Source organism: Pteropus vampyrus, unplaced genomic scaffold (assembly GCF_000151845.1).
Source record: "Pteropus vampyrus isolate Shadow unplaced genomic scaffold, Pvam_2.0 Scaffold35, whole genome shotgun sequence".
NCBI classification, from domain to species: Eukaryota; Metazoa; Chordata; class Mammalia; order Chiroptera; family Pteropodidae; genus Pteropus; species Pteropus vampyrus.
In genome coordinates, this window is record NW_011888816.1 from 5,984,740 (window position 1) to 5,995,516 (window position 10,777).

At 34.4% G+C, this 10,777-nt stretch overlaps 1 protein-coding gene across 2 annotated transcripts in view; it reads left to right on the plus strand.

Annotated features, from left to right (window-relative positions):
* The first annotated feature begins 1,419 nt into the window (after nucleotides 1-1,419).
* The window catches only part of TFDP2 (transcription factor Dp-2), a 120,186-nt gene continuing 110,828 nt past the window's right edge, over nucleotides 1,420-10,777 (plus strand). For both annotated transcript variants that reach the window (XM_011357427.2, XM_011357428.2), the window contains exons 1-2: nucleotides 1,420-1,497; nucleotides 8,714-8,780. In XM_011357427.2, coding sequence (XP_011355729.1) covers nucleotides 1,483-1,497; nucleotides 8,714-8,780 — 82 coding nt within the window. In that variant the 5' untranslated portion in view covers nucleotides 1,420-1,482. The remainder of the gene's footprint in view (nucleotides 1,498-8,713; nucleotides 8,781-10,777) is intronic.

The following is a 10,777-nucleotide window of genomic DNA, read 5'->3' on the forward strand; positions in this document are numbered from 1 at the left end:
ATATGCTTTATCATTCTCACTTTCTCTGTATATACAGATTACATATTTTTTTCATCATTTGAAAGTAAGTTGCTGCTCATATACCCCCTTCACTCCTAAATATTTTGGTTTATTTTTTCTAAGAACAAGGGTACTTACCTTAAGAAAACACACATACACACAGTTTTGTGATCAAAAGCAGGAAATGTAACACTGAAACAATATTGTTATCCAGTCTGTGGACTGTATTTTGATTTCTCCAATTGCCCCAATAAGAAAACAATGGTCTTAATAGCAGTTATTTTTTCTGGTCCAGAGGCCAGTCTAGAATCATAGGCTGAATTTAACTTTCATGTGACTTTAGTCTTTTTTAATCTGGAATTATTTCTCAGGCTGCTTTTGTCTTTCATGACATTAACATTTTTGAAGAATTCAAACTATTGTTTTACAGAATATCCATCAATTTAAATTTCTTTGATATTCCCTCATAATTAGGTTTAGATTATGCATTTTGGGTGGAAATACCTCAGAAGCGAAATCAAGTTCAGTGCAGCTGAGGAGATGCAGATTTTGGTTCCTGCCATTGTTGGTAGTCATTTGGTGGCTTTGATCACTTTGGCTAAAATGATGTCTGTCAGGTTTCTTCACTGTAAAATTTGAATTGATATGTATTCTGTGGGGAGATATTTCAAGACTATGTAAATATCATTTTTTCCTCACTAACTCTCATCCACTAGTTTTAGCATCTATTGATGATTCCTGCCTAATCCGTTGCGGAAAACCACAAATTGGTGGTTTTCTAATTATCATCCTTTTATATTTATTAGTTGGCATTGTAAAGAAGAGCTTTCCCATCTTCCTCACTATTTGTTTATATGGAATGTTATTTTGTTTTCAATGGGTTTATTATAGTCTGTTATAATCAGTTGCTAATCTGTATATATTTTGGTGCTCAGTTGTACAGTTTGTGGCCCTTTAAGCTGGCTCCCTTTAATGATGTCTCCATCATTTTTTGAGCCCTTCTTTACTTTAGGTACAATAAAATGTTCTAGGTTTATCTTATGCATTTCCTTTCCCGGCCCTGGAGTTTGCTGTTTCTCTAAGCCCTGGCATTTCTTTTAATGGATTGTCTAAAGCAATGTAATATAATACTGTATAATATTTGAAGATCCAGATTCTGTCACTTGTTATCTGAGTTGACTTGGTTAAAATATTTAACCTCTCTAAACCCCAATTTTTATCTAGAAAATGAGGATTAAAATGGTACATATCTTATAGTTTTAGTGTGAGGATTATTTTAGGCAATTCACCTAAAGAACAATATATGTCACATAATAAATTTATGACATAAATGTTGCCTATTATTATTATTATTATTACATTCTATTCCCTCTTTTTTCCTTCTTTAACAGGATGTTCTTTCAAAGAATTATCGAAGACAAAGTTTTTTTAATTTTTGTTTTTTAATGGCTTTCCAGAATTTTAAATCGAATACAATTTGACATGACGGCAAAAAATGTAAGTATTTGTAAATTTTTAAATGTATTTTTAGAGTGAGTTGTACTTTTTCCTAAAGATATTTTCTTTTTTACCATTCTGATTAATCAAATTCAGTTTATTGGCATTAATTTATAATTGTTTTTGTTTATGCAAAGAATGAGATAGTAAACTTTATTGCTGTTGAATATAGTACTCAAATGGGCATGGTAGCATTCTTTTAAATTGCTGCCAAATTGCTCCTTTTCAACAGCTGCAAAATTGCTATCTCCAGAAAGTTTCCCATCCTGCTCCATTATTGAGTACTGTAATAAATTTGTTTTAGTACTTGCTGGAGAGCTCCTTGGCCTTATTGAGAAAATCACTGTTTTCTTTGGCTTCATTTTTTAATTTTGGATTTACTCACGGAAGTGTGTATACTTAGACATTGTCCAAAATAAGCTGCCATCCTCTATGACATAATTCCGGAGGGGATATTAGACCTTACATGTTTGGGGAGAAGTTATTCAGTTTTTTCTTTTGCTCAAGACTATCTTTTCTGAATCTACTTCCTTTCAAGTACATTCTTATTATCACCCTGTATCAATGCGTTTGTTTCCAGTTATGGTGAAGGATTATGCTAGAAAATAAATACTAAAACATACAGGGAAGTAACTTACTATAATTACTTTACTGTTCCCATATTATTATGTTGGAATCTTTGATTACAGTTTACAGAAACCAGCTTAGAATACCTTAAATAAAAAGAGAATTTATTACAAAGATACAGGGATGTCTCAAGGAATTCAGGAGTAGGAATTTAGTGGGCCTGGGAACTTGAAATCTATCAGGGTTTGAGGCAGTTCTTGGTTTCCAGTTCTCATTTCTGCTTGTCTCTGTGCATCTGCTTCATTACTCTGTCTCTCCGCAAATCATCTTCCTCGGTTCTCCCGTCAGCATCTCCATCCTACAGAACCAGCCTGTTCAGAGAGAGCGAGAAATGTTAAGGAAGTGGGGGAGGCAGCCTGACAGATTCTGTCTGTCGGTGTCTGTTCCACTTTCAGACTCCTTGGGGAGGACCTCTGGCACTGCTCCAGTATGATAGCCACTAGTGGTTTGTTTAGTTGTGACCAGGAGAAGGAATTAGTATATCGATTTAAAAAGGTCTCCTCGTGACCTAGAAAAATAGTTCTAATTACAACCTATTATATATCTAAAGAAAAGCATTAAAAAAAAAACGCTTATTACTTATTTCTATTTTCCTGTTATTAACCTTGCTTTTAACATGCATTAGTATAAGCAGATATAGCTTATGCTTCATTACCATTTAATTGATTTTGTTGGGGTAAGTTGTATATATTTGTTGAAGTACTGTTTGGAGAAAAGAAAAAGGCAAAATTGTAGTCTGTGTATTGAGAATTACCTTGCTGGATAGTACCTTGATTTTTTTTCTCCTTTAGAAAAAAAGGAGATGTAAAAGTTATTCTGATCAACAATATGGCTGGTTAACATTTAAATAGCAAGTATATTTTGGCTTAAAATGTACTTTGAATCAAATATAATCTTCCTAGCCATATGTACAGTTTGCTATATTAAAACTTGTTTCCTGAAAGTAACAAAGTATTTGAACTTTATGTTATGAAGTTCGGTGGTAATTATACTCCCATTATTTTGTCTGTATATTTGGAGAAATCAAACAACAAACAACACGTTTCTCCTTCTGCCATAGCAACCGAGGGAGAGAGTGATAAGTGATGAACTAACCTTCTTCTAATACTCTGGAGTTAGGGACATGGAGAGATCAAGCCTCAGACTTGGCTGAAGCATGGAAAGAATCAAAATAGGTTGTCTGAAAATATCCAGTCAAGTTAACTAGCCATTCTGCAGTCGATAAGAGTGTTTTTGTGGCTTTTAATATGGTTTGTCAAGGTACTTACTAAAAGGATTATACCAGTTTATAATGCCATAAGCAATTCATTCTTTCTCGTTTTCACACCTTTGTCCAAAAAATGTATGTGCCTGACACTGTTCTAGGCTCCTGCCGTCTTAGGGCTTAAAGTGTAACGAGAGAAGACAATAAATGGGTATATAATGTCAGGTAACGATAAATGTTATAAAAAAAATTAAAACAGGATAATAGGAGAGAGAGTGATGGAGATGAGGGAGTGTTCTTTCAACTAGGAGCTCAGAAGAGTCCTCTTTAAGGAAATGACATTTAGAGCAGTGCTCTTGAGTCTCAGTCCAAGAAGAAGGAGCCAGCCATGTGTGTATCTGGGGAAAGAGCATTCCACGTAGAGGCAGGGGAAAGTGTGGTTGTTCAAGGAACAGCAAGGTGACCAGTTTACAGATGGAACAGAGTAAGCAATGGAGAGTAGTAGGAGATGAAGTCCGAAAGAAAGCAGGAGGCAGCTCATATGGAGCCTTGAAGACTGGGATGAGGGCTATGTATTTTAAATGTCAGTGAGGAGCTATTAGAGGTTTTGAGGATAGTTGCATGACCTGACTCAACATTTTAAAAAGTTTCTTCTGGCTACTGCATGAATCGATGAGAGAGCGGCATAATAGGAGCAGACGCATTCGGTACTTATCCCAGAAGTTCGGACAACAGAGTGTGGTGATTTGGGCTGGCGTCATGATATTGGAGATGGGGAAAGTGGCCAGATCTAGGGTATATTTAAAGGGGCAGCCATCAGGACTTACTGAGTAATGAGGATACAGGGGCAGGGAGGAAGTTAAAGACTACTTTTCAGTATTTGGCTTGTATAACGGGGTAAATGGCTACGCTGTCTAATGAGAAGAGGAACTCTTGGAGAAGTGCAGGATTTTGTGGCAAACTCAAAAATTGTTTTGACTCTATTCAAAACATCCAGGTAGAGACACTGGCTAAGCAATCTGTTTGATAAATGACTTTGGAGCTCAGGCGAAAGCTTGGGGCTGGATATAGAAATTTCGGAGTCATTTTATATTAAATTATTTTGAAGCAGTGAGACTACGTGAGATTATATAGTCATTCATGAATAGAGCATGTATAATGCATGAGGACCGAGGTCTGAGCACAGGGATTCTCCCGCATCTACGGAGGAGGAGAAGCACAAAGGAGACTCAAGGAATGGCCAGGGAGGAAGGAGGCAGTATTAGCCTGAAGAAGCCAAGTGAGGAAAGTGTTTTAGGAAAGTGGGAGTGATCAGATGTATATCATGTCACTGCGAAGTGACTCTTAGGTATTGAAGAGATTGCCTAGGTCTTATGGAGGCATTATTAAACATATTCAATTATTTACATCTTTATTTTTTGTTTCCCATTTTGCATTTTTATTTTGAGAACAGGTTTTTCTGAAGAGTTGCTTTTGCTTTGTTAATGCCATACTAGGTCTGTTATGGTTGCAAGTGAAGTGATAAAAAGCCAATTCAGAATAGTTTAAGGCAAAAAGTGGCATGTGCTGGTTCACATAACCGAAAAGTCTGGAGTACTCTCTGGCTTCAAACACATCTGCATTCAGGGAATCCAATGATGGTGTCAGGGCTGTTTCTCTTTTCTTAGCCCTATATATGGTGGCCTTAGAATGTTTATCTCAGAAAAAGAGAAGAAAGTCTTCTTTTTTAGCATTTATATTGCAGATTCCATGGAAAAGCTTTGTTTGACCCTGCTTGGCCCATATGCTTAGGCAAGCCACTGTGGAGAAGGAAGTGGGGTACCATAAATGGTCAGGTCTGGGTCAGTGTCCATTTCTGCTGCCGTGGTACAATTGAGGCTCTAAGATTAACAGTCCTACCAGAACTACATGGATTGTGGGAAGCATCATTGTACAAAAGGAAGTCCTACAGAGTTGACAATATATTTATTGTGTTTGGGATAAAATTGTTATCAAATAGTATCTAGTATCCAGTGATATTCTTCTAGACCAAAAATGCAGGTGTGTTCTAACTTAAGCTTACCCAGTATACAATAAAGAATTTGAAAGGTAATTTGAAGTGCATTTTTTTTTTGCTTCATCAAAGAATCTTTTAAAAAGTACATATGCCATAATACTCATTACAAGAAAAATAGAAAACACAGATAAAGAAAAGAAACTAGCCTAGAGATTATTAGCAGAATTTTGCCTCAGAAGACATCTGGTATGTACACAAATGTGTATATACATACATCAAATGTATGTGTGTTATATATTTTTTAATAGAAATGAGGTCATACTGTTTTGTAACCTGTTCAGCTTAATTGCTGTGATCAATGTCATCTTGTCTTGATATCTCTGCAACAATATAGCTGTTTCATGTATGGACCTTATACCAGTTTCCTGATATTGGCCATTAAGTTATTTTCAGTTTTTTCTTTTTAATTTTTTTTTGTTTATTTTTGCTTACTCGTTAGATTATTTCCATGAGGCAATGTCTTAGGAAATTACTGGCTCACAGGGAGTGTGCTTTTGGGGAGTTTTTGATCCATATTACTAAGTCGTATTTCAGAAAGATTGTACCAATTTATATATTCATCAGTGGTGTATAAACATGCCATTTCCATTTATTTTCTTTAATCTTTGCTAATCTAATCAGCAAAAATGGTATGCGATTTATTTCATTTCTCTGATCACTAATTAGGTCAAACTATTATTCTGTATGTTTATTGGTCCATTTGCATTTCTCTTTTATGAAGTATCTATGTCAGTGTAGAAGTGTTAAAAGCTATCGCCATTTGAATAACAGTGCCTACTTGTCTATTACTTTGCCATTAACCAGTATGTTCACATTGTCATTTGATTTGACCTAAGGAGCTTTCTGAGTTTGTCATACACATATATATTGTCATCCTCATTTTACAGTGACTGTTCCAAGATCTCCTTGCTTGTAAATGGTAGAGCTGAACTTTGAGAACAGATCATCTCACTCTGAATTTTGTTTGTCAATCTGAAATGTTAAGTATCAGTGAAATTGTAATGCAGTTGTTGAGGAATCTGGTCTGATTCTTAAAAATTGAGCTTGAAGTTTTTTTTATCCAACAGACATTTAGTGACTGCTTATAGTATTAAACACAGCGTTTGGATATCCAGATAGAAAACTTTTCTCAGGACCTTCTTAGATGAAAAGTTTTACATAAAATGAGTTCACTTTTTTCTCTTGCTTCGTGAAACATAGAAAGATTCTTTTTAAATAGATACAATAAGGAAAGAATAGGTAGTATTTTTAAAGCGTTTTCGTGCCAACTTTTTCTATTCTCAAACAATCTACTTTTTCTTTGAGACTTTAAACTGTAAAGTGTTCACGAAAGCAGAAATAAACACATTTTTGAAGGTTTAGTTATATAAATTTTGGTAGCAGTTATATAAGCTCTAATACTTTCCCTCCATCTATGAGACCAAAATTAGCATACCATATTGATTCGCAATTGACCTTTATCTTTTTAGATTATAATATGTTGGTTATTAGGGTGCAGGTGTACAGCTGCTTAAAAAGTTTCCGAATTCGTTTGCTGCTTCCCTCTGCAGAAGTTGGACATTAAGAGCAGGTGTTTATAAACATAACAGTAACCCAGTAACTGTGAACTCTCGACTATGACTATGTGGTTTTAGTTGAGGTTTTTGCCGTTATCTTTGTATAATAACAAAAATATATGAACTGATGCTTTTGAAGACATTGTAATAAATGTACTAAAAGGTCACATTGTATTAAGCATGAATATAGTAAAGGCTGTCTTTGCCTTCTATGCTTTCTTTTTATAGTAGAACACCAACAGAAGTTTCATCTTTCTCTCCTTTTTATAGCAGAAGAGTTTAAAAAGTGGAGGCATGTCAGTGATGCCACAGTAACTCTTGGTATTTATAAATTGAATACTTAAGATTAATATTTGCCAGCAACTCAGATCCATGCATTGGTAATTTGTTACAGATTTTGTCGGGAAGGGTTTACTTTACTTCTAACAGAATACTTGTAAGAAGCTAGACAGAATTAAGTATCTACACCATTATCTCCATAGAATTAAGAAGCTATGTTTTAGACGTCTTCGCCTCAGCTGCCGTTATGAAAATTTAATATTAGATGCTAGAGATAGGTTTGCATCAGAATTACTTTTTCATGATGTGAACAATATGTAGAAATATTTCTGGTAACATATCTCTTTTGACAAAAAGAAATAGCTATTAGTAAAGCATTTGAATTAAAAAATAATGAAATAATTAGCTCTTATATTATGAAATTGTGAAGTATGAAATGAGTTCTTATGTGGAATATAGAATGTTAAAGCAGTGGATAGTTTAAAAACATAAGACAAGTGCACAGGTATAAAGTTATAAAGCTTTGTGTGCTTTAAAATCCTTTCAGTGTGGTAGTACTTTGAAAGGATATTTGAGGTACCAAATTAGCAATTATGTTTCAAGATTACAAATCTATAAGGATTAAAACAATATTATGATAGTAATCATAGAACCATTTATTGGATGCTTGCTTTATGTCACGTTTTCAAAAACAGGTTTCTTTTTCCTCCCGACTCTATAATAAATTTTTAAAACTGATGATACTACCATATTCAGCTCTGACTTGAGGTAGTCCAGTGGACAGCACATTAAATAAAATAAATTGTCTGAAGATGGATTTATAAACATACTTGCTATAGGTAGTTCCTCAAGTATCATACTAATAATAATGAATGTTAACATGGATTGAGTCTCTGTGCCAACCACTGTGCTATATGCTTTGCATAAATTATCTTAATCTTTCTAACTACATGAATTGGTAAGTACTTCTAGCACCCTCCAACTTATAGATGAGGTGACTGAGGTACAGAGAACTTGTGTGACTTGGCCATGGCCACACACATAGTAGGCTATAGTTTGAACCTGAGCAGTTGGACTTGAGCCAGTGGACCTCACCTCTGCATTGTGGTATTAATGGTCTTTATTTGATCCATATGTGTCATAATGTTGAAAAGCATTATAGGCAGTGATTTTGAACAGTAAAAATTAAGGGCAGCAATCATGGTGAAATTTTGGTATAACTATTGGTAACTTCATGGCTGCTACATTACTTGTTTTCAAAAAAAAAATCAGTTAAATCTGTGGACCTAAGTTTTGCTCATAAATAACATTTTATTAATTTTTGCCTTAATCTGAACAATGAATATTTTTCCCATTTCAAGTAATATGGCAACATTTTCGTTTTAATCCTACTCCTATAGTCAATGTAATTAGTCTGGTGGAAGGTATAAAATAGTTTATTAAATGATCATATAATAAGATCTTCTTTCTAACTTTTAAAACTATTTTATTCAGGTTGGTTTGAGTTCCACAAATGCAGAACTAAGAGGATTTATAGATCAGAATCTGAGTCCAACAAAAGGTAAGGACAGTTGAATTAAAATTTTCTGCATTGAGCTAGTTTTATTGCATTTGTTTTATAAAACATGAAGCTACACGATTTATATATTCTATTACCATGTTATTATATACCAAGTAACTCATATCATATGAAGGTCAGTTACCGCTAAGAGGTGGAGAGAGAGAAAACGTGTGGGTGACTTTTCTCCATCTCTTTTCTAAGAGGTCTCTAAGACCATACTTGATCAATGATCCTATTACAATTGAAACTATTTAAGCCATTTTCTTCTTGATTTTCTTGTTTGAGAGCCCTATTTCCTAGTGGTCTAACTTTTAAGGGACTACAATGGAATGAATGAATGTGTTGTAATTCCTATGTTTAATATATGGCTTACTGCGGGAATGTTTATATCAAAAAATCTGATATAATCCAGTATAGGAGCTTATGCAGGACACTGGTGGTATCTTTCAATATGTATCTTTCAATAGTATCTTTTAGTATAGAGAGGTAACTACTGAAACATTTATGGTAAGTACTTCTAGACATCATTGATATGATATCTGAGATGGGCTTAAAATAATCCACTGGAGGAAGAAGAGTAAAGTAGGTGCAATTATAGATAAAATAAAATTGCTTATGAATTGATTAATTGTTTAAGTGGAGTGACAGCTATTATGGAGTTTCATTATTCCATTCTCTCTTTGTATATGTTTGAAATTTTCCATTATAAAAAGTAACAGCAAAATGTATGCCATTATAATACAAACAGCTATGACTGAATCACCAGCTTCATCAGAGGGTTTAAGTCTAAGGTGAGCTACATAGAGAAATCTGTATTTCAGCATAAAAATGTCTGGCTTAATAATAATAATGTCAATAGAATTATTCTGAGAGTTTAAATACATATTTTGAAGCAATAAAAGATACTTAAAGCCTTAATGCTTCTCAATTTTTTTTTCAACTTTTTTATTGTGGTAAAATAGACATAACATAAAATTTACCACTTTAACCATTTTTACGTGTACAGTTTGGTGGTATTAAGTACATGTATATTGTGCAACCGTCACCACCATTTATCTCCATAACCCTTTTCATCTTGCAGAACTAAAACTCTATGCTCATTAAATAATTAAATCCCCCTTTCCCCGTCCCCTCAACCCCTGGAAGCCACCATTCTACTTTCTATTTTTATGGTTTTGTCTACCCTAGGTATCTCAAGTAAGTGGAATCACACTGTATTTGCATTTTCATGACTTGCTTATTTCATTAGCACAATGACCTCAGGTTCACCCATGTTGTAGCATTATGTCAGAATTTCCTTCCTTTTTAAGGCTATTCCATTGTACATCTATATAATAGTCTCACCTTATCCGCGGTGCAGTTTCAGTTATCCATGATCAACCATGGTCCAAAAATAGTCAATGGAAAGTTCCAGAAATAAACAATTTGTAAGTTTTAAATTGCATGCTGTTCTAAGTAACATGATGGAATTCCATGCTGTCCCGCCCGGGAAGTGAACCATACTTTTGTTCAGGTGCTCCTCTTCCTCTAGTCACTTAGTAGCTGGCTTGATTATCAAATCAGCTGTTGGTATCATCGACTATCAGTATTGCAGTGCTCATGTTCAAGTAACCCTATTTCACTTAATAATGGCCCCAAAGCACAGTAGTAATGATGCTGGCAATCCAGATATGCCAAAGAGAAGCCATAAAGTACTTCCTCTAAGGTGTATGTATATATAGGAAAAAACATAGTATATATAGGGTTTGGTACTATCCAGTTTTGCATCCATTGAGGTCTTGGAACATATTCCCCTCAGATAAGTGGGCCTTATACCACATTTTGCTTATCTATTCATTAGTTGATGGACACATGGGTTGCTTTTATGTTTTAGCTATTGTGAGTAATGCTGCTATGAACACAGGAGTACAAATATCTCCTCAAGACCCTGCTTTTTTTTCTTTTGGGTTTATACCTAGAAGTGGAATTGCTAGGTCATATGATAATTCTATTTTTAA